The sequence below is a fragment of the Polyergus mexicanus genome, unplaced genomic scaffold, assembly GCF_030449975.1.
Source record: "Polyergus mexicanus isolate NDT 795.1 unplaced genomic scaffold, iyPolMexi1.0 SCAF_23, whole genome shotgun sequence".
Classification (NCBI taxonomy): domain Eukaryota; kingdom Metazoa; phylum Arthropoda; class Insecta; order Hymenoptera; family Formicidae; genus Polyergus; species Polyergus mexicanus.
The window spans coordinates 3,752,920-3,778,255 of NW_027223343.1; the positions used below are offsets into that span (position 1 = coordinate 3,752,920).

Below are 25,336 nucleotides of genomic sequence, written 5' to 3' on the forward strand. Positions count from 1 at the left end.
CGTTGTAAAAGCACGTGGTCATATGCATTAATTTCTATTGAAAGGAGATAGCTTATGTCATCGTGTAAGAAGGAATACACAATTTTCATCATCTATATTTAAGTTGACGGGACAAACGCGTTTCTAATCGTAGAGAAGAAAGTATTCAAGAATAGAAAATATTATGTATATACATATATTAGATTGCCCTTCATTTAGGATATTATTCGATTTTGCTTCTTAATTTGTTTATTTTTGCAAAAAATAAATATTTCTAGTATCTATTGTTTAATTTGAAAGAAACTTGGTACAAAATATTATTGCACGGCAATAGAATTAGTGATAAACAATTAAAATTGTTGCTCACACACACACACACACACACACACACACACACACACACACACACACACACACACACACACACACACATACATTGAATATTGTATAAATATTATAAATTTTTTATTAAATATGAATTTTTCAACATTAGGGTATTTTTTCTAAAAAAAAAAAAAAAAAAAAAAAAAAAAAATTAATTCAAAGTTTTCAATTAACAAGTAGAGTTGTGCAAATTGAAAACTTGCATGTTGTGTCCTCATCATTTTATTTTACAAAGCTTAAGCTGCTTTAAGCATGCGATTTTTTCGCTTTATAAACGAAATAAAAAGATGAAGAAGCAATATGCTAATTTACACACTTTTTTTTTATTTTTATATAATCGTTATAGATTATACGTGTAAAAAAATTTAATCCGATATCTCAAATTTTCTAAAAGTTACAACAGTTACATTTCTCAAAACATTCAAAATTTTATAAAAAAACAAACCCTTTCACCGACACTCACCAAATTCAATAGCAACCATCCTTTAATAATACTTTATCCATCTAAAAAAAAATTTAACCTGATATCTCAAAATTTGCGAAAGTTATACAATGTATACAGACATTTGTCAAAAAATTAAAAATTTTATAAAAAAATGAATCTTTTCATCGATTCTCACCAAATTCATTATCAATCATCTTTGGAATGATATTCTATCCATGTGAAAGAAATTTAACTCGACATCTCAAAAATTGCGCAAGTTAGAGGTTGTACAATATATTGCGTACATACACACACACACATACATACATACATACAGACATTTTTTAGGAATATGATTTTTCGACATTTTGGAACATTCTAAGCACATTGGCATAGAAAACTCGAAAAAAAATTTTGTCACGAAAACAAAGCTTCCTCTATGAGGAAGCAGAAAATTATATGAAAGTTTCGCAGTTTCGTGCAACAATAAAAGAATTTGTCCGAAGCGTTCGTGTAAAAATATCGATGTAAAAAAAGCATTTTTATTGAAGACAAAATTGCTGTACTTTAATCTATTTTTTATCATTACCCAATTTGTTTCAAAATATCGAAAGATTGAGAGAACGTTCAGCATCTTTTAATCATTTCTCTTTATTCTGAAGCTGCCGACAGATACGGTATTGGCGGATTATATCGTTCTCGACAAGCTTCTTACGTGGATCTATATAAAGCGCAATAAAAGCACGTAATCGCGTTCGTATACGGAGATGTTTCTTTCGGTGAAAATTCCACGTGATGTAGCTCGCCGCCATTGTAACAATTTTAATACGTGCTCTGAAGCCACGGGGACAGTATCGTGGGATAAAATGGGGTAGCACCGGTGAGTGTACGGGAAAGATATCGTGTAAGTCAGACTTAAAACTCTCGACGGTGCCTTCGTGAAGCAACTTGCATTTTCTCAAATGAGAGGGGACTAGCGCGTTGGACTGTTGTTATTTTATTGAAGAAGATGTTACTATTTTCGCTGTCTGTATAATTGAAAGACTGACTACTGCATTATCGGGAAAATTTGTGTTTTCTTGTTAAAAAAATATGCCGGTTAAAATTTGTATTAAATATCTAACACAAATAATATTTAACAAATATTAATATTTAATAAAAATATTTGACATATCGCTGTTGTATTAATTGAACTCAAATGTTAAATTATTAAAACAACTGGAAAAAGTGTAAAAATAACACAATGTGCACATACACATTTTTAATTTTACATGTTCCGTTTAATTATACATGTTCCGTATTATCACAGTATTATGACAGGATTTATCTGTTAAAATTTACAGAAAAAAAAGTATTGAATGATATATTGAAAAATATTTATTCTATAATAGGAGTGAGAATGATTGCAGACCATCTCAATAATATTTTCTCAAGTTAATTTTATCATTAAAAATATATTGATTCTTTTACGGAAAATTTATTTCAAATTACTATAAAGTTTGCGTTCATTTTGTGTTGAAATATTAACATAATATTAATGTCATCGTCTTAATTTGTGTGGATCTATTGGAACTATGCGATATATCTTAAGGATGTTTTAATAGCTGTACAACAATAGCAAAAAATTGTCAAATTTAAAAAAAAAAAACATATTTCTTACGTCTATACTGTTTGAAAAATGAAATAAATAAATCCGGATTACAAAAGGAATTAAAGTATCACAAAACAATACGATTTTTAACGTGTTCGTCAAGAAAATATAATAGTTGTAATTAATATTTTTCATAATTTAAGACAAAAACTTTTGATCGTGAATATCCGTAAAATCAACTGTAAAGAAATACGAGTAATTGGCAAAAAGGGAAAGAGAGAGATAATATTTTTTTACGATTTTTAGTAAATAACTTTTAAATGAATAAGTTTAACGATTTAAATGAAATTTAGGACAAATTTTATTTATTAAAATTTTCTTAATATAAGTGAAAATTTTTATTTCGTTGGTAATGTTTTTTTCCTTGTCAAATTTGTCATATAAGCGCTACAATTTGCAATTTTCTATAAGAATCAATAATAATTTGAAACTTAAATAATTTCCACAAACCGTTAAAAGAATTGTATACTCAGGTTTTGCAGTCAGATACTTAGAAAAAATAATAGAACAGTCTACGAAATTTTCAATGCTTTTGCCAACACATACATCCTTAAATTTAAACCAAATTTTGCAACAGTATGGCTACTGTTACACGCGAGAAATGAACAGGGAAATTATCCCGGATCTTATCAGACGCCCGGCAAGTATGTAACCGCGCTTATTTCACTCCGAACTCGATCGTGAAAATGACAAATCCGTTTCGTTACCGTCTCGTACCGCGAAGGCGCATCAAGAAAATGGATTAAAGAGCGGTGACGAGTTAGATATAAAAGTGGATGCAATTTCTCAGCTCGATACGCAGCGATACGTCCGTTCCCTTTGTGCCGATAAAGTAAAAGAAGCGCGGGGTTGCGGGATTAAAGAGGCAAATTGAATTTCCCATCGTAATCCTACCGTGTAGAGCTCGTTAAGGGTCTGACGATACGCGGTGCTCGTCGCCATCGGTCGTCCTTCCTTTCGGTAGAGCAGAGGTAGGGCAGAGCAAGATGGAGCGCAATACGCAGAGTAGGCCGAATCAATTTAATAGACAGCGCATAATCGTCGCCTGATCATTATTCAGTCCGTTCATTAGGTTATCGCGTCCGAACTGGTACGTGATTCGATCATGCGATATCTCGTACACCATCTACACATATAACGGAATAATAAAGGGGTGGGTGGCAGTGGCGTTAGGCATTGCAGGACGTACAGGCTGACCAGTCAATGTTGCACCATCGGTGTATCCGGCATCGTGTTCAGCGGCCGATTATTACGCTCGATTGGAGTTAATCCGTTTAAAAATATGCTGGTAATAATTCGCCGAAATTAAACATTTATAATTCCAAGGATGTAGAGATGCAAAATTTGCGGACAAATATTTTTAATTCAGAATGAAGGAGTAAAATAAGTAGATAAGTACTATAAATAAATCGACGAGTCTCTTCTGATAGATTTATTTATGGATTAATCGATTGATCGATATCGAATTTGTTGGCTTAGAAATTTAGTTCCACGAGCTTTTTCTAGACTGTCAATGAGTCTTTTGCTGCGCAGCATTTGCGAAATATCGCGAGATAAGCGCGGTTTCCACAAGCATACGCTCGTAGTCATTAACACGAAGAAGGAACGACGTATGTACGGGAAAATTCGACATTATTTTATGCGTATGTGTGTGTGTGTGAATGTGTATTTGAGGTGAACTGGTAATGAAAAGAACTCTAAACTCAGTCTACGCGGCTACGACTTTCCTCTGCTCTCAATCCTTGCCAGTCTCGAGAAAGTGGAGCGGCTTTCTATCCCGCTTTTCTCATTCTCTCCCTCCATCTTTCTCACGTCCGACTCGCTCTCTTGTTTTAATCACGGCAGCGCCACAAAGTACGCTATTGTCTTCGCCAGTATCGGTCTGAGAAAGTATCTCCGAAGAGAGAAAAAGAGGGAGAGAGAGAGAGAGAGAGAGAGAGACAGCATGGAGTATGGCTAGCATCGTCGTGCCGGGTCCGGCGAAGGTATATTGCGGAAAAATCCGGCTGGGAAAGCGGCTCGTTCATCGCCGCCTTGGCCGCACCTGTTCCCCCTTGCTCTAATCCCGCCGTCGGATCGAAGATTAAATTATGGCGCCTTTTTCGGCGAAGTTGTTATGAATGCCATAATAAGCAAACCGCGCGCGCGCGCGATTCGTGTCTTTTCGTCGCGTCTCGGACAAAAAGCGGATCCGCAAAGCAAGCTCTAAGCGCATTTAATAAATTGGCATTGTTTAATAAAAGGATCTTAGGAAAATCTTTTCGAATCGAGGAAGAATAGAACAAAAGCGGAGAACACAGCTTTAAGAGACGAGTGTACTAAAAACCTCCGTTGTTCGAATTGAACCCTTAACTAGGTTCGCGAAGGATCTACGTATAAATGCTTCCTTCTTCTTTCTCATCTTTGTTTAATAAAAGTTTAGTGAGCCTATATTCCTCCTCTTCGAATTTGAAAGATTTTCGATATAAACATATTTCTCCGCGTCATTCTTTCGACGGATATTATGTCATACAGGATATTTTTTAATTACAAATTAATTGAAACATATTTATTTTCTTTACATCCAAATTTTGTATGTAATGCGGGTTGAGATTTTTACAAAAAAAAAATCTCTCTTCTTCCTAGTATTAGTAATTTAGTCATAGGCACGTTCTGGATCAGGGAAACTTTTGTAAGATTATACTATACATGACCGAGCTTTGGAAAGTCTTATCATCGGTATTCCGCTCTTCTTCAACTCGGTGTAATTACTTTGACATCTTGTTACAGTGACAAGCTTAGAAATCAAACGCGATAAGGACTATAAATAAATATCGAATTTACAGATAAAAATAAAGGCTAGAAGATAGAAATTTTTTAATTTAACAGAATTGATTACGATATATGCATATATATATTGAGTGAGTGCATAAGTTCGTGCCCGATTTAAATATAAACTTCAATAGATTATATTTTAGAGATAACACTTTTATTAATCAATTATATAGTCTCCATTCTTTTCTACAATGGTTTCCCAACGATCTATAAGCTTGTCGATTCCATTTTTGAAGAAAGGACTTGGTTTTTCTTGAAAAAAGTTTATAAGGTGGTTTTCGACAGCTTCCTCGAAATTGAGATTCTTGCCATTTAAACTATTCTGCAAAGACCGGAACAGATAAAAATCTGAAGGCGCAATATCTGGAGAATATGGCGGGTGCTGCAGAATTTCCCATTGCAACTCCTGTAGTTTTCCTTTCAGTTATTCCTTTCAGTCAGGAGATGCGGCACCCACGTATCAAGCTTGAAAATGTATCCAAGCTTTTTTAAATGACGAAAAGCGGTTGAATTATCGATGTTCAGCCTCTCAGCAATATCCTCAGTTGTAATCCTTGGGTTTCTTTCCACTAAGGCATGCACAACGTCGTCATCAATGCCAGAAGGCAGTCCAGAGCGGAGTTGATCCTCCATGTTGAAATCACCATTTCGAAATCTGCCAAACCACTTTTTGACTGTTCGGAGAGCAGGAGCGCGGTCCAAATAAACGCTTTGAATATTTTTTTGTGCAATCCCAACACTCACGCCTTTCCGAAATTCATTATATAGCATTACATGCCGCAAATGCACCTTTCGTTCTCCATTTTTAATGATTTCTCTTATGCACAAATGGACTTATCTGAACAATGTCTGACGCTAAATTGACATAAGACAACGTCATCTATTCGGTGTAAGCAACAATTACCACACGAAAACAATAAAACTCCGCCATGCAGCAACTTAATGCCATCTATGAAAATCGGGCACGAACTTATGCAATCATCCAATATATATTATGTCAGAGGGAAAAGATATCGCACAAGATATAGGTTTCTTAAAATAAAGTATCTCTCTTTCTTCGAACAGATAAGTGTCTCTTTATCAACTTTATCAGAACTGATATGAACTTAATCCGCTCAGTTAGTTTACTCGTTAAAAGTCCATAGTTTGTGTATTCGTTGCTCGTTTATATGCTAAATCGATTTGTGTCGAGAGTTTTCCATTGACTTTCTTTGGCAAAGTATATATAAATATAAATAACGATAAACGGCACAGAATCTTTTTTAATAATATTACATGTTTGTAGTACATTTTTTTAAATAACATTACGTATTATTCTATATCTTTATAATTTTTGCTAAATATGCATAAGAGGTTACACCTCACCGATTTTATCGCCACTTAAATATGTTGTAGAGGAGATGCATATTTACCTAATTTTTTTAAAATCTTTGCTTCGGTATCTATCTTATTTATCATAATTTTTATTATATTTATATAATTTTTGATATATATTAGCTTGTTACCAATTTCTCGCGCAATTTTAATTTTCGTGATATTAAAACAAATTTTACGAAAAGTTTGAAACAATATTATCAAAAGTGTAATAAAATTTATTAGAGAAATATATCTCCCGGTACAAATTTTTACTTTAAATCTTTAGAGGCTAGAGTCTGAAGAAGAATAATATATCAATTATTCGACACTTCTTCTCCGTATTTATCGTTTAGCAGCAAGAACAAGAAAGAAAAAAATTTCGATGTAACTTTACAAAATACTTTGGTTGTTGGCTCGATGGCGGATGAAGCGAATATCGCGTTATTGCTCCTCCATCTTGACTCGTAAAGAAATGACTTTCATTCAGGCTGCGTACAAACGAACTTAAACGACGTACGGATAGAAAACTGTTCCAGTTCTACTCATCACACCGCAAACAACGTACGCACGCATTGCAGCAAGGGAGATAGAGAGGAGGAGAATGCAAAAAAGAGAGAGAGGTAATCGGAATAAAAGGAGTGGGACACACACACACGCACACACACACGCACACATACACATGGGAGAAACATCAGGAGTGGCTAGCGACCGATGGAATCGTGTTTCGTGGGAACTTGCAAAACGTTTCGTTCCACCGCGGACCGAATTGGTTTGTAATTCCGTTTTATCGACGACCAAGGGGAAGGGGGCAAGGGAGGGGGGTGGAGGGGTGGAGGGGGATGCGAGGCGGAGTATTATTGCGTGGGGCCGGGGAGAAAGTGCATCTGCCCCCGGTCCAGATGGGAAACTATCGGATTCGAGTTTTCAACCTAATGGAAATGCGCGCGCGCTCTCTCTCGCTTCCTCGTTGGATATTAATAACGCGCATTATAATCCCGATAATGCATCGCAAGACGTCAGATCGCGTTCACTTTGATATTAAATATTAGAAAGATATTTAAATATTACGTGCGTATATATATATATATATATATTTATATACTATATTATATATAAATAAAAGCGCAGCCTGTCATTAGCTTCAGTTTCAATATTCGCGAGGATATTTTTGCTCGCTGATTAAATTCCTCGATATCGATAATGCATCCAGAATTTTCATCCCGTCAAATTTCTCGTTACTGCGAACACACAGCGAGAGATTAGGAAAGAGATGTCAGATGATGAAGTATATAAATAATATCACCGCTCGGATCAGCCCCCACCGATTATTTTACATACTTATCTCAGCCTCTCAGGAATTTTACCAGATTGTGATCGATGGGAGGCTCGTGTTCGAGGCTATTCGAATTCAACGTAAGGGCAGAGACATTTATCGTCCTTAAAGTCGAATTGGATAACGAAAGCGAGTATCTGTTCCCTGTAATCTAAGGGAAGGGGGAGGGGGAGGGGGAGGGGTGCTCCTCTTCGAACATTATCCAAGAGAATGCGAGGGATATCGAGTCGCGCGAAGTATGTATATAGACAGACAGCCCTTAAGGACAGTCAGCGAGACTCGCGGTCCGACTGTGAACCGGGGAGTTGCGGGGGGGGGAGGGGGGAGGGGAGGGAGATAGAGAAAGGGGCGAAGGGGACAAAAGGGGCGCGAAAGGAGCACCGGCGGAGATTCGGTGGCGAGGGAGGGAGAGGACAAGTAATTTCCTCGGCGGAGGCGTGAGGAGCATGCCGAAGGGTTCGGGGGGAAGGTGGGAGGGGAGGGGTGTATCCCGTGCGCGAGGTGGTGGTCCAAACTAAACTAAATAATATTGATGGCCAACGGAAATTGAATGCCGTTAAGGTCCTCAGCGTTGCGGTGCGAAACGGCTCCGCTGCATAAATAAGACGGCGCCGCATTAGGATTAGACCCAGTGTCTCTCAACTCGAGTCTCGCCCTCGCGGGATGAAACGTTACCGTAATGTCACGTGCGCGCGCGCGCGCGCGCGCGTTTCTGCAGAATTTATCGTTTCCACGTCCGTGAGGAGACTTGGACTCGCTAGTCTGCCTCGTCATACACGACTGTTCGCCGATAATATCGGAACGTTTGTTTCGTTTTATTCTGTCCAACAGATATTACCTCAATTTCCTTCGTTAGAAATATATCGATTGACGAGCGATGATGATTAATCGTAGCGTTCGATTGAAAATATGGTATCAAGTATCACGTATACATGTACGTATGTAAATGTAATGAGATGTTACATAGGAGGAATATGAAAAATATTATTCTGTATTATTGATCCTAGAACTTCTCGAGCGACATGCTAACATAAAAAATAAGAATTCTGGATTAATTGATTAATATTTTAATGTTTCGGGAGAAAAATTAATTTCTTTCAAATAAAGTACTCTCTTTATTTAATTACATTGAAATAGATCTGGATACTACGAGAGATACATATATGCGGAAAATTTGAATATTTTGTGTAACGTTAAAATAATTTCTTTTCTTTTTTTTTTTTTTTAAATATAATTATTATATTACATGGAAAATAAAAATACAATTAAAACAGAACTTTCGGAATACGATAGAAATGCTTTTACACGAATAAAGCTTAAACACAATTTTTGCATACAAATAATATTTAATTTTGTATCGATATTTTTTTTTTTTTTTTTTTTTTCCCCCATTGAAACCACCTTTGATATTTTCCACAACATTTCACACACCCAACATTTCCTCTATTTATTCTTTATTATATGAATTTTACACACACATAATAGTTACGAATGTTCTTTTAAATCACAGCTATTATAATATTGCTAAATTTAAAAATAAATTTATTATATTATAAAGATCTCCACAGATCTCCCTCTATGTCAAAATATCTTTAAATCATCTTACACGGTTCTTTTGAAGCGAAAATATTTTTTATATGCAAGAAATGAATGACACTAGTGAATAATAATTACGCTACGACAGATTGCACGTACAACTTTTTACTGCAAACTACACGTATACAGCAACCAGAAACAGCGTTTCCATTCTAGTCCGAGTGGACGGTCGATCGTCGGAGATGGTGAACCGGCCACGAGAGGACTTTTCGAGTGGGACGGTCGCGTATATAGAGACACACCGAAAGTTGGTCGGAACAAGTCCCGAATCCCCCCCCCCCCGCTCCTCCCTCTCGTTGGCTCATGCAAATTCGACGTAGATGTATAGCGCAAATGCTGAAAAATGATCGGCTTAAAATATGCGAGAGTGTACCGTCGGCGATAGGTGAAATTCGACTGCGCAACACACGTAATAAGCCTCCCCCCTCCCCTCCCCAACCCCCTATCGTCATCCTTCCATTTCATTCTTTTCGAGTCGAGCGACACTCCTTTCCTTCGCGCGCGCTCTTTCCACCTAGCGATATATATTTCTCCTTTACTTACGTATATTTTTAATACTGTCCCTGGGCGTGTGATTTACGCGAGCCGAGGAAACTGATGGCGATGCGTTTAACCTCGGCTTACCGCTCAGAGCAACGACATATCTCGTCGGCGAATTTTTTTTACGGTACATGGAAAATTTTCTGCTAGTTTCTCCGTACCATCTTTGCATGGGCGTCCATTTAAATTGTTATTTATAGTGAAATGTATTAAAATAACATTTGTAATAATAATGTTGTATATACGTTTTAAGCAGTATTCTTCAAATTAGACATTAATTATAAACGAGAGAAAGAAATTCGTAATTATATGCCTGATTATATTGTACTTCCTTCTGTGATATCAATATTCATTATTCTAATTATTATAAAATAATAATAATAATAATAATTATTATTATTATTATATATCAAATGTTCATGCTTTATATAATACACACACTTGAAGTAATCAATTTACTAATTATCTCTCCTTTTTAAGGGGGCGTTTTTACGCGCGATACTATAATCATTGCCGAAGTCTCGTTCAGCCTTTTTCTAGTTTCCTCTTTTTTTCCCCTCCTCCCCCTTTTCGCCGTAACAACATGACTTTACGGCGATGATGCACTATTATATGATAGCCCCAGTTGCCAAAGGAATCGCACAATCAGTCATTCGAGACATTATTTCGCTACTTGCGTGCGACTGAAAAGGGAGAAATCTCGCCTTGGCTTCATTATACCGACAATAGCCTAGATCTGCGATCCAAGGTACAATCCTTCTCTCCCCTTCCCCATTCTTCGTACCCTTCTTCTTCGGGAAAAAAAAAAACCTCCTTTCGCCTCTCGTATCGCGCACAGCTTCCTTCGTTTCCATCAACCTCCCACCTCACTAAACTCGCCCGTTTTCTTGAAACCGAAAACCATATACGTCTCGATGCTGCTTGCATCCCATTCTTCTTTCCCCCCCCACCCCACCCCACCCCATCCGCCGCCCTTCATTCCGACGAACGGCCGATGCACGTATAATAGCGGCGAAGCCGTGCCATAAAGCGGTATCCCATCATAAAGGCCTCTTCGATCCGTGAACGAGGGGAGGAAAAGGGGAATCGGAATGAGAATGCCACCCGCCTCCCTATCTAACATCCTTCCCCCTCCGTCTCACCTTGCCCAGTATCCCCAATAGTGCATCCTCATTCCGACTTCGCGGACTCTCTTTTTTTTTTTTTTTTTTTTTCTCCCGATCCTAGATTCCTTCCACCTCTTCGGAGTTCGGCGAGGCTCGTTCCAAGGAGGCCGCAAAGGTTGTGCGCGAAATGGAACGGGGGAGGGGGAGGGAGGGAGGGAGGGAGGGCAGACGAAACGGATAAAATAGGCGAGTGAATAAAAAAGGAAGACGATGCGCGCGGGAAACACAAGGGATTTCTTGATCTCTTAGCAGGCTGACGCTTTTTATTCACGAGGCTTTTTATTCTCTCTCTCCCCCCCCCCCTCTCTCTCTCTCTCTCTCTCTCTCTCTTAATTGTGCCGCACTATTCGGCGACTTCTCGCCGATTCTGAGTAACGTTATTTATACGCGTCGCGAATTTCCCCCCCTTCTTCCTATCCCGTCGTCAAATTTTAATGAAAAGAATGTCAGTTTAATATTTTCTTAATCGAAATATAAAAGCCGTCCGAGTAGATACATTGTTGCCATAGAGTTACAAGATTGATAAATTGCATTTCTATAAAATTCTAGAATCGGCGAAACAACTTACTCATACGCGCTGCAAATTCCCCCCCCCTCCCCTCCCCCTATCTCTCTCCTCTTTCCCCCTGTCTTCAAATTTTAATGAAAAGAATCTCAGCTTAAAATAAAATTTGTTAATGGAAATAAAAGCCGTCAGAATGAATACGTCGTTGCCAGAGAGTCACAAATTGATAAATCGCATTTTTATAAAATTCTAGAATCGGCGAAACTATTTACTTATATAATGAAAAGAATTTCAGCTTAAAATAAAATTTATTAATCGAAATAAAAACCGTCAGAAGAGATATATATTCTTGCCACCGAGTTACAAATTGATATAGTTTGCATTTTTATAAAATTCTGGAGTCAACGCAAGATTACTTGAAAACGTTTTCAGCAGCTTCTTAATCGATAAAGAAAAATTTTGTTGCAAAAAGTTTTTTACAAATGCTTACACTTTTATATTTCATACGTTCATATGTATCATTCCCATTCGCTCACACATTTTTCCATTCGCTAATTCGTACGTATATGACTTAAAAGAGAAAGGGATAGACGAGACGTAAGAGCAAGGCTTTAATATCGATCCCTACAAAGATGAAAAATGTTTGAATAAAAAAAGCCCAGTTAAGTGCCCTCCTCTGGCATTATACAATATGTGCTTAGAAGAGGAAAAATAAATTTGCATGACAGAAGAGAGGGAAGAGCGACAGAGACGCGTACACGTATTAATAGAGGCATGGCAGAACATAAATTCACATTGACGACATCGGCATCTCGCGAATTGGCGTCGGCATGGATAACCCGCTTGCGTGAACGCCCGCAACCTTGTTCTTGTCGTTTTCAGTCGTCGCTGTAAAATATCTGAGAAGAATACGTGTAAGGGAAACGAATGGGGAAGCCACGGATGGAGGGTGAAAAAGCGCGCGCCGTAGATGGGGATCCTCTTACGAACGGCTTATGTTTCAATTTGTTCGGTCGCGAATAAAATCGCGTTTTACGAGGCGTCAAAATGCCACGATCTACCAGAATCCTCCTCGGTGGATTGTCATACCTTTGCTAATCGACTTATCCTTGAAATATTCGCGAGTTACAACCCGAGTCTCTCAGCCCCAATCTCTTAATAGGATGACGATACTCGGTGTTTGTACAGTGTTTTCTTTCGAAAATGTATATGCATATATATATATATATAAATATAAAGTTGTGATTTTTTATTTATTTTTAAATATCTTAGCAAGTCTGCGCGCGTGTTTCTTTCGAATTAAATTTTTATCGGAATAAAATCTGATTAATTCAAAGACAATGTTGTGTTATTTAATATTCGTCAAAATTCTTCAAATCTTAATATCGAATAATTTTTTTTTTTTCCACACGGAGTGAGACATTCGGTCATTGAGTTCAGAAAGTGCGATAAATTATACGACGATTGTATCGGCAATGCAAATCAAGGGAGCTCTGGGACGAAATCTTCGCCGAAAAACGTCGGGGTTATCTTTCAATCACCGGAGACATCCGGCGATCGACACAAAATACTTCCGTTCCCTGATAACGCAGGTTCGCTCGTCTCCTCGAATCTACCCTCTCCGTATTCCGCTCTGACATTTCTCTCACTCTTTTCCCGCGGCAAAGATGTAGACATCGCCTAAATCCTGATAGAGACAGTCAGTCAGCCCGTTCGAGGAATCGTCTCGTATTCCTTTACCATTCGTACCGCTATTTTTCCTCCACTTTTCCCTTTTTTACGAGGGATAAAGAATCGATGGGGGAAAGCTCGAACTCAATGGGGTTGGGCGCGAAGAAGGGATGGATGTCGAAGGCGAGGCGCGACGCGAACGGAAAGATGAGCTTGTACGAATTGCAGGAACAAAGGCAGGGAGGATGGGGTGGGGGGAGGGGGAAAGGAAGTGTATATAGCCGGTCGATCCTACATTTTGCAATTCCAATCCCCGCGCTGCAACGCTGCATTGTCTCGATTGCGGCGAACGGTAGAAGCCGTTTTCGTCGCGAATCTACCCACCTCTCGTCGCTTTGACGTCGCCATCGCATCGCGATTAATCGCGCGCCGTTTGCGTTTTGCAGTTAATCGCCCCGACGAATGCGTACGCGTGCGTGTACGCGCGCGCCGACAAGCGATTCTGTAACTCGCTTATATAGACTTGTAATTGACGAGCTGTAATCGAAAAGCTGAAACAAAAGGGTGTAACTGCCAGAAACTGTAACATCGGGAAAATGAAGAGGGAAAGTTATCCAACAATTGATTCGATGCGCGACAAACGTTAAAAGAGTAATAGCGAATGTTGTAAAATCGAATCGGGACATGCGACTAACATCGGCGTTTCAATTTTTCTTTTAATGTCTTATCTTTGGCATTTTTTTTTTCCTTTCGACAAAGATAAACGATTATTATTTTTTTTTTAGACGATTTTTTATGTTAAATGTAAAATCTGTGCATATTTCACATTTACTTTCCATGCGCATCGATTCAGTTCTCTTTAAAAAAAAACAAAACAAAAAAAAACAAAAAAAAAACGTTATTAATCTTGCTGATGCATCTCGGAATTTAATCCTGTGTACAAGAGAGTCGTATCGGTAATTAGAGCCAACTCATTTGTCAAAGTAGCGGACCGGACCGTTCTCAATTTAATTCCAATGGTGCTTTCGCGCGCGCACAATTCTAAGAAAATCACTTCCATCCCTAAGAAGATTCTCAAACGAAGGGTAAACCATTAAAGTGGTAACAAACTTAAGCTTCTCGACGCTTTATCAGCCAGATATTGTAAGATTTTATGTGATTCGGATTTAATATCAAGACTTATTTGTAGAGCAAATAAGCAATTAGAGAGTAATAGGCATTTATGGTATATATGATTTAGATGGATTATTCTTGAAAATTTGATGATCTATAAACGTACAATTGTATAAACATATATTGTGATATCTAAACAGAGAGAAAAGTTTCTTCGGATTTAATAAATATTGTTGAAATTAACATAAATAAATATAATGCTTGGAATGGTCCAATCATATTAATGTTTCGAACAACAAATATAACTGTTTGATTTTCAAATAATATATTTATTTACTTGAAATAAAATATTTTTTGAATAAATTTCACTTTTTCTTTAACTTGAACAATTATATTATTCTTTCAAACAAATTTATTTTATTTATTTATTTTTTTTTTTAAATAATATTCTTGTTTCATTTAAACAATCCATTATGTTGCTTTGAACAATTTAAATAAAACTTGGAACAAGTTAGATAAAGTTAAATTGCATGTTACTGCATCTTTCTAATCAAATTCTTGCGGCATGTCACATAAAAAAAAATAAAAATAAAATAAAATAAAAACGATAAAGAAATTAATAAAATTTAGAAATAAATAAAATAAAAAATTGCATCATTAAAAAGTTAAATAAAACAACTAAAAGTAAAAATTACAATATTAATAAAACAAAATAAATATAAAAAATATTTAATAAAAATAAGCTTAGAAAAGTTTGAAATAATATCTACTATAAGTCAAACAAATAGATATATTAATTCTGAAGAAACCTTTTTCCCTTTTGTATATTATGAATTGGGGGAAAAATGCGCGCTTTTACTTTTAGGATTTTCCAAAAAGATCGTATTTTTCTAATAATAATATAATAAAATTTGTATGATCTTCTAACATTAGACGACAGGCTTATGCGAACAAGAGCATCGATCTGCGTGCATAATTTATAGCGTAACGGACGTATGAATTTCAGTGGTTCGCGAGTCCGCGAGCGATCCCGAGTTATCCCGCGTTAAAATAACCATTAACTGGATCGGAAACACAATGCTCGTCAGTTACATTCGCAGAATTGTTCTGCGGCGAGTCACGTGGCCGACCTCACGTCAAACGCGTTTAAAGACCCTGCATTTTTCCCGCCCAGATCGCGCACCGCGCGAATCTGGGTTAGTTTACCTTGAATTAGCATACATTTCCGTGTCCCTTTCTGGGTCGGCGAAAGAGAGAGAGAGAGAGAGAGAGTCCTTTTTTTTCTCACGCAAGAGATCTCTCGACGAAAATGGAAAAAGTACACGAAAGTCGCGTGTTACAAAACAAGCGTGCGAGCGAAATAAAAACTACGCGCGAAATATTTCATGGATCTATATACACCGTGTATCGTTTCTCTTTTGCGTTTTTTACACATCGCGTTCTTGATACGCGGCGAAATTTCTTGCGCGAAACGTGCGCCATTATATCGAGATCATTTGAATATGCGGAAAGTTGAACGAGCAAAGTTTTGAGAAGCGTTAAGAAAACCAAGTTTCATTCCGCGGGCTCCGCGTACCGTAAACGATTAATGGCAAGAAACGTGAATCAATTTTCTAAGATGGAAAACGTTGCTCTTTTTGATCCTAGGTTACCGACGAGACGCGATATCGATCGTCCGCCGAACGGCAGAGAAGGTACCAATTAAGGGGATACTAACCTCCCCCCTCCCAACCCCGCCACCTCTCCCCCTCATCCAATTTCCACAGCTGTGAGCCGAGATATACTCTCGCGCTTACTTCATGAAATACTTCTTTAACTCCCGCACAAGCGCTTGCCTCGGCGCCAAACACTTGTCGCTTCATGATTCAGGAGATATCCCGGAAGAAGGGAAAGAAACGGAGGAAGAAGAGACGCGACGGGGATGGAACGACGACCGAAGACGACGAGAGAAGAGCGACATTGAAGAGCGAGACGGGGAAAGGGTAAACGACGGGTGGCGGGGGAGGAAGGACGTGGAGGGACGGTGGTAGAGAAGAGAGCGAGAGGTAGAACGAGGAGATAGATACCGAAAGATAGAGAGAGAGAGAGAGAGAGACGGGGAGCAGCGTCGACGGAGGGCTGGAACGAGGGGAGGGATGGAAGGCGTCGGTGCATGCGCAAGAATTTCACACGTGAGCCCGCGAATTCGCGAGAGAGGTTTGCCTCGAGCGCGAGACTTGCTGCCGCTTCAGTGTCGTGCGCGATTCCGTACGCGGCGCTTGTGCGAGGGGAAGACTGTGCCAGGACTCGGTCCCAGGGCAGATAGATCGACGACGGATCGACGTTGGCACTTTCTTGAATCGGGAATCGCGAGGATCTCCGCCCCCGGGTCGCCGGCCATGATCGACAGTCCTCCTATCGGTCTCGGAACGCATCGTTATCGCTCGGTAATCGCCCGATGACGTCGAAATGACGAGGATGTAAAATTGAAACTTGTTCGACGGCGAGGAGAGAAGTTAGTCTACGGGATAGGCTGAGGGCACAGTTTCACGGTAGACTCGAAAGCTCGTCGCTCACTCCATCGCGAAACGGGAGCTCGTGCCGCGATAGAGCCGCGCGATAGTAAATGGCAAGGTGGCGGGTTTTCGCGCGCGGCTGTCAAGCGGAAACGTCACTCTGACTGACAAACAGCTGACAACAGCTTTCCTCGGCGCGTCACGCAGCCAGACGGGCAGAGTCTTCGCGAGACGAAGTCTCCGCGCGAGACATCCATTGTTACTCTCATTATCGTCATCGTTTCGAGAACGACAAGTAGAAGAAGTCAGCCACTTCGCCGCCGACCTAACTGACGTAAGTAACGTCTCGGTCGCCGTAAATAACCACCACGTAACTTCTTGGCGTGTAGCACCCGGTGAGAGTACCCGGTGTGTTGCCACGGTGGAATCCCGCTCATAATGACTCGTAATTGCGCGGAGGAGGAGCCGACGTCGTACTGGAACGATTTAAGGGACACCTAGCAGCGCCACCCGCGCCCTTCGCTATAATGATTAGGTGCACGCGACTACGGGGATTACCTAGTTGAGGTGGAGAGGATCGTGCTGAAATCTGAATACGCCAAGTGGTGGTCGATCGCGACCTCGACGAACTCGTCTCCCCGGGTCTTCTCTAGCGAAACGATCCGACCAATCCGATCGTTAACACACGCGGATCGGCGACATTCACGGCGTATATTGGATCGTGGAAGGATTCGATTGGAAGGTAAGGGTCGATTTCACGCGAGCGATTATTATCATCGAGATCGATTATCCTTCATTCTTCGCTTTCGTTCCACTGCCCTCCTTCCTCTCCTACGTCTCTCGTTTGTTTCACGACGCGCAATCGATAGGATATTAGGCGATATTAGAATAGGTGTAACGTGGAAATATTTTTAAGCGCCAAGCTACATACAATATAACGCTCTTATAACTATTTATCAACTATTTAAATTTAATTATCCGACTGAATATGTGGGTTATTGGCGTCCGAACCAAAATAACATTTACCTTTATCAGCAAAATATTAGATATATTCAAATTCATATATTATTTTATCTTTAACTCTGATTTATCGACGATTTATAGATCGCTATTAAAAATACTGTCCACTTTGACCCTCCTGAATAATTCAACTTTTTTGCGGATTTTTTTTTTTTTCTTAGACATTGATCAAAGTGAAAAATCTTGAAAAGATTTTTTTCTCCTCCGTATATAAAAAAAAAAAAGGAACATATTTTTAAAGAAACCTCTCTTTATTCAGAATTCATTAAAAATAAAATAGTCAATAAATAATTTTTATCAAAATGATTGTCAAATCGTCAACTACAATGTATATAGACAGATGTTTCATGAATTTTTTCAGATTCTTAAATTCTTTAAGGGGTGAGGAAGCCCCTATTTTTCATTACATATTCTTGTAGCTTACCTCGAGAGCTTTCCGCAACACTATAACAAAGTATTTTTTCATTGAGTACTTTTCGAATTATTTTATATCTTAATCTGACATATTTTGATATAAAAAATTAAATATCTCGTAAAATGTTTAGTTCTCGATAATCTTACCGTAATACTTTTATATACAGAATAATGAGACAAATCGGTTAGTATAAAAAAATAATTGTTTTTAAGAAAATTATTTACAATGTTTTTTTTTTAAAACAATTATTTGGTTTATTTTTTTTGCATTAATTTCTTTTTATGCACTAATTTTTTTTTACACTAAATATGACCTCGACGGTGCTATTCAAGGTCGTATTAATATTATTATATAATGCGCCACTTGGAGCTCTACAACTTTTGAGCATGAAACATTTTTCACGAAAATGCTTTGTTTCCTAAAAAGCTGCCGATACGGGCGCTCTGTTACACCCTGTATATGTAACAAATGATTATTGGGGGAAAAAAAAAAATAGTAAAAAAGATTTTGTATTATATATATAAACGAAGAGGAAAGTAATTAATTAATGTGACGAATGAATATGGGATAGCTGTGTAAATGGAGTAAATTTGTTTCCGATTGTTGACAGCATCCAATAAAGTCAATCGATAACCGCTCGTGACGCACTTAATGACCACCCTACCTCGTATTTTCGAGAATTTAAGTCAGCGAAATTATATAGCGGTTTCGCTCTAGCCGTTCCCTTTCATCTGCCGCGTGTGTTGGGGCGGGACGTGCGGTCGCGCATCATTTCTCTTAATGTTCGTCGACGATCCGTAAATCCCGTTGAAAAACGCATCCACTCTCGCGGTGCCTGGCGTTTCTTCCTCGCCCCCCCCCCCCACCCCCCGGTACTCGGTGCTCGCTCTCCATTTCCCGCGGGCATTACCGACGTACGAGAGGCCAGCGGGCTTTTTATCCCGACGGTCTAACGAGCTCGATTACGCTCATTACGGATTTCATTGGCGACGTTAGGCGGCCGGTTGTTAGGGATCATCGTGTCGCGGTCCCTCCCTTATGAGAATCGCGGCCACGTCGCGTAAGCGTGATAAAAATAAAAGAGAGAGATGTAAAAAGAAGAAGAAGAAGAAGAAGAAGAGAACGTCGCCGGTGGTTTCCGGAGAGGGAGAGAGGGTAATGAAATTTTTAAGAAATCGATGATTCTCTCGGTGAGAAACAACATTGGAAACTCGGCGGAACTCACACGCTTCATTGAAATTAAATAATGGAATTTAATTTGCACTCTTGCTCTTCGTTCTTTTTACTCGGTACTCTTTATTTTAATTAGACGCGAAATGAAAACGATTTTACGTAATATTGACCATTGTATGAATATCACACACATTTTGTGTACGTGTGATATTAAAATTATTAAAATATTCAAATGTCTTATACGTATATAAACTTCGAATGGATGAAATCGTAGATATATATTTATTATGAAGATAATTGAAATGACAGTACGAAGAGTTTAATAACGAGTCGATTTTTTAGCTTCATTAATCATGATGCGTATAGCGTGATAAAATCTCGTTGATATTAAAAGTCTAAGTCGTTACTCATGGCCAATGAATACAAAGCTTGCACGGGCGTGGAAGCTCGGATTAATAAGAATCCTTCGTGAGGAGTACATTCGACGCAAAAGCCACGTTTCCAGCATCCTTTGGCCCCATTCATCCTTCAGCTAACGGGCTTCATTACTCTCATTGAATTTCGTTGAAAGTCGTTATATGTCTCGTACGAATAGTCGAAATCCGTTCGATGTAATGAAATAAAATCGTATTCCTTGTGCGTTGCATTTTAATAAAAATCGTTGCTTTTTGGAGCAAATAAACTCTGTACTTTCAAACTATTTCGATCAAATATATTTTCGAAAGAATATTATTTTTTTTAAAATAAATAAACTATTTATACTTAAAGTACAAAAATATATTTATATGCGATTTAAAATAGTTTACGCGTATATGCAGACAAAATTATTTTAAATATATAATTTATCGCAGAAATAAAAAGAGAGAGAGAAAGAATGTAAGTTACTCTCGTGCCATTACAAAGTTCACTATGATTCAACAAATGTTCGCATCGAGGCTCGACGACCCTTGTAACGTGTGTGGCTTTTAGGGCGTAATGGACACGTCACCAACGTTAAGCATCGGCGGTTCGAGGGCCAGGGCGGCCCTTTTGACCACCAGCGGCACCGGAACCGGTAGCACCGATAGACGGGTCGTCTTTTTAGCAAGTCAACCATCAGTCGGCAGCAGTCACGAGACCAAGACCTGGCCTCACCATTGGTCACCGCACACCGTATGTAGTTTATCGTTAAGAGCCTGTAACCACGGCCAAGTAATGTAAGACTTATCGACAATGATTTCAAGAATTGAAACTGCTTCGACTACGAAAGATTAGTTGGAGAGTTGGAGACACACTTTGCCAGTTTGATCCATGAATAATTTTATAATTTCGAAAAAAAGAAAAAAATTAACGTTATATTTTACTCTAAATATTTTCTTATAGTATTGATATATTTTTGAAAGCATATTACATACTCGATTTGTTCGTAACATCTTTTTAATTATATCGATCGTTTTAATATTGCCGTTCATCAAACGTTTCAATTTTCACGAAATGGTTTAATCCCAATAGACCGCGAGGATTTTTTTTGGAACTTTCTAATCGTATCGTCTCATTTTGCACTCATCAATTGTAATACCTTGAGATTCGCAAACTTTTTTGCCATCGATTTTCATCGTCGATTTTTCGCGAGGTGCAATCATTGTTGCGCATTGGCGAGACGAATAAACAAGTAATGCGCTAATGAAGCGATCGAAGGACACGTGGAGATTTAATTATAATGGAAGTCTACGTTGCGAGCCGGAGCGAAATTACCCCGTTGAGAATAACGAGAGAGATCGATTCGCGCGAGCTATTCCGACTTTTACGACGCGCGGGATTATGTTCGCGACGCATATATAGGTCGGGTACGGACGCAATCGAAATTAAAATGGCCTGGCCCATCGACAAGCCAACGATCGGGACCGACGTAAGCATCTCACAATGCTGTGACGCACGGAAATATCTATACGCAACGTCGGCATTCGCGCGACGACAGCTGACAATTCTCGAAATAATTAATTTCACGGAGATTGACGAAGCGCCGAAATAAATAATACGAAATTGAACCGTCGATAATCAACCTGTCATTCGAGAGATTCCAAGTTTGTGAAATAGCGATCTGCATAACGGAAGATTTTCCTTGTAGAAAAATGTGATAATTTTCGGAGAGATAAATCACTTTTTCTTAGCAAATAGAAAGAAAAAAGAACAAGCATATTTTGAATCGTATAATTTGCCTGAATATCTATATTTAAAATATTAATACAATTCTTTCCTTTACAAATTCGTACAAACTTATTCAGTTTTTTTAATATAGGATGAAAAGTAAAAGATCAGATTAGACTTATTTCTTCTTTTAATATACAGTTTAATTAGATTCCCATAAAATAAAATTTAATATTTAAAAAAAAATTGGGATTTTAATTTCTTTCTTTTTCTCTAATTAATGTTAACTGGAATTACTTTATATTTTTTTTTACATATTTGCAAAATAATTAATTTTTATTAAAATAAAAAATAATTATTATTAATCTGTCATTTTTAAGCGGTTCGAAGTTTATGAAATAGCGATCTGCATAATAGAAGATTTTCCTTATTAAAAAATGTGTTTAATTTTGAAAGAGATAAATCACTTTTTAAACAAATAATCATAGAAAGTAGAAACAAGCATATTTTGAATTGTAAATTGCCTGAATATCTATCTAAAATATTAATACAATTCTTTCCTTTACGGATCGATATAAACTTATTTTATTAATATAGGATGAAAAGTAAAAGATCAGATTTATTTCTTTATTACACGGTTTAATTAGATTCCTTTAAGATAAAATTTAATATTTAAAAAAAATTGGAATCTAAACCTTCTTTTTCTTTAATTTTAGTTAACTGGAATTATTCTATATAGTTTTCAAATATTTGCAGAATAATTAATTTGTGCTGATAATTAACCTGTCATTTGAGGGGTTTCAAGTTTGTGAAATAATGATCTGGATAATAGATATTTCTTGTAGGAAAATGTGCGTGTGATCATTTTGAGAGAGACAAACCACTTCTTTATCAGATAGAAAGTAGAAACGAGCATGTTTTCAATTGTAAATTGCCTGAATATCTATCTAAAATATTAATACAATTCTTTCCTTTACGGATCGATATAAACTTATTTTATTAATATAGGATGAAAAGTAAAAGATCAGATTTATTTCTTTATTACACGGTTTAATTAGATTCCTTTAAGATAAAATTTAATATTTAAAAAAAATTGGAATCTAAACCTTCTTTTTCTTTAATTTTAGTTAACTGGAATTATTCTATATAGTTTTCAAATATTTGCAAAATAATTAATTTGTGCTGATAATTAACCTGTCATTTGAGGGGTTTCAAGTTTGTGAAATAACGATCTGGATAATAGATATTTCTTGTAGGAAAATGTGCGTGTGATCATTTTGAGAGAGACAAACCACTTCTTTATCAGATAGAAAGTAGAAACGAGCATGTTTTCAATTGTAAATTGCCTGAATATCTATCTAAAATATTAATACAATTCTTTCCTTTACGGATCGATATAAACTTATTTTATTAATATAGGATGAAAAGTAAAAGATCAGATTAGACTTATTTCTGTCTTAATATACGGTTTAATTAGATTTAATTCTTATAAAACAAAATTTAATATTAAAAAAAAAATGGAATTTACTTTTCTTTTTTTCTCTCTGATTTATGTTAATTGGAATTACTTTATATATATATATATATATTTTTTTTTTTTTTTCAAATATTTGATCTTACGAATAATATTAATTACATGAATATACATAACGTTAAATTTCTAAATATTAGACTTAAAGTTAATTACGCCAAATATATCCAAGATATTCCGGAATTCTCGAGGGAAATAAAAATTACATATAGCTGGCATAACAACCAGTATCAGCTTCACTATGTGTCGTTCCGCTCTGCTCGGTATTCAGATTCCGAGAGAATAGATTTTTTTCATTCGGGCAAATATTAAAAAGCGACGACGGGCGAGAACGAACCGGGCCGGATTGGCGCGAAAATGAATCGACCAGATTCGATTCCTATGCATTTAGCGCATTGACTGTTATCGGTCGTGTCGGCCGGCCTGACGACGATACGGGCTCGCTTTAGCATTGTGATTCCCCCTTCGCTGGACCACGCGGGTGTCTCCCTTCTCTCTCTCTCTCTCTCTCTCTCTCTCTCTCTCTCTCTCTCTCTCTCTCTTTCTCTTTACCCTCTACGCGAACAATATGGAGCGAGTAACCTCTCGGAATTCTGAATTCCGCTCGTCACCCGCACGTATTCGCGTGGCGCGTGCACGCGCGAGAGCCATATGCGGGATATATGGCTGATTGTATGGCGGGAACGGGGGAGGGAGAGAGAGAGTGTATGACGGGAGAAGAGACGACACGCGGACGGACGGGGGCCCCGGAGGGCGTCGGGCGATATTTCGGAGGAGTTCGGTATACGCGGATAGCACGGTTATTAATTTAACGGCGATGGATACGGGCTTGCGAGAGACTATTCCGTTTCGGCTCGCCCTTCGTACGCTGTTACATACGATGTAACAGCGGCTGGCATATACGTATACATATGCGCGTGACAGGGCACGAGCGAAGATTCGGCGGAATACACAGATTGCGGATATTATTGAGACAACTTCGGGGTTAATTCGCAGCAAATTCTATTTTCGTCGACGTGACGTTAACGCCGATCGGAAGGGGCGGACGTGATGGATACGACCGTTACACGATTATGTTCGCGCTGGCTCGCGGTTTAGATATTTGACGTCGCTGCTCGAACAGTTCGCAACGATTTTCGCTACGGAAACTCCGTTACGACGATGCCGTGATTAATCGCGGAGATGCGAGCCGTCGTTGGCTCCGCGCGATTTCTGAACATTTTACGTATCTGCTAACGCAGACGTACCAGAAATTACGACCGATCATTCTTGTCGAGTGACGCGAATTCAATTTTATTAATATAACCGGATCATTTTGATTTAATCAATATTAATTAACCAGCTGTAATTCGAGTCTAATTGACAAGATTCATCCTATATCTTCTATATCGCTGCAATTTTTAAATAAAAGTAAAGTTCTCTTATGTTCAGTAAACTGATTTGCTACTATTAAGATCGACGACGCAGATAAAAAAAAATTGCAAATGAAAGAAAATACAAGCAAGAGGGATACTTTTCCTCTTCTCTCTCTCTCTCTATACATGCGTAATACGAGAACGAATGAAAAAGTGATACTGGAAGAGCGCAATGGTACGAGCGCGGGATCCTCGCTAAGGATATTAACGAGGGACAAAAAGGCCTACAGAGAGCGTGTTCAAAGTACATGACATTTTTTCTTTTTTTTTTCTTTTTTTAACGCGTGACCACTTCCGGGCTTTTGCCCGAAGGGGCGCGAAAGCTCCCTCGGACGATTCTCAATTCCCGCGGATCCACAAGATGGCAATTTGATATTTCCGCGGGAAATGCGAGGAGGTGCCCGGTAAGGATCTCGTTCACGATGTACGTCATCGTTCGTATAGGAGGTGCAATCTTGGCCGTGCGTGTGGCTTTTACAGCCCCCTCCAACCCCCCGGGTTCCCATCCGGCCGGGCATCGGCCGCGATCTCTCCCTCGCTTAAGGAGAACGGTGGGCGGGGGGGGAGGGGGAAAGAAGGAAGATGAGAGGGAGGGCAGGATGGAGATGCATTTGCATAGTTATTTAGC

At 38.3% G+C, this 25,336-nt stretch overlaps 1 protein-coding gene across 4 annotated transcripts in view; it reads left to right on the top strand.

Moving 5' to 3' along the window:
* Positions 1-25,336, top strand: part of Scgdelta (sarcoglycan delta) — a 306,288-nt gene that overhangs the window by 70,062 nt on the left and 210,890 nt on the right. For 2 of the 4 annotated variants that reach the window (XM_070313005.1, XM_070313007.1), the window contains one exon: positions 20,605-20,787. The exons of 1 other annotated variant lie outside the window; for it this stretch is intronic. In XM_070313005.1, the coding sequence (XP_070169106.1) occupies positions 20,605-20,787 (183 nt within the window). Of the gene's footprint in view, positions 1-16,644; positions 17,770-20,604; positions 20,788-25,336 lie in introns of those variants that run through there. One more of the 4 variants, XM_070313006.1, reaches the window with a different exon arrangement.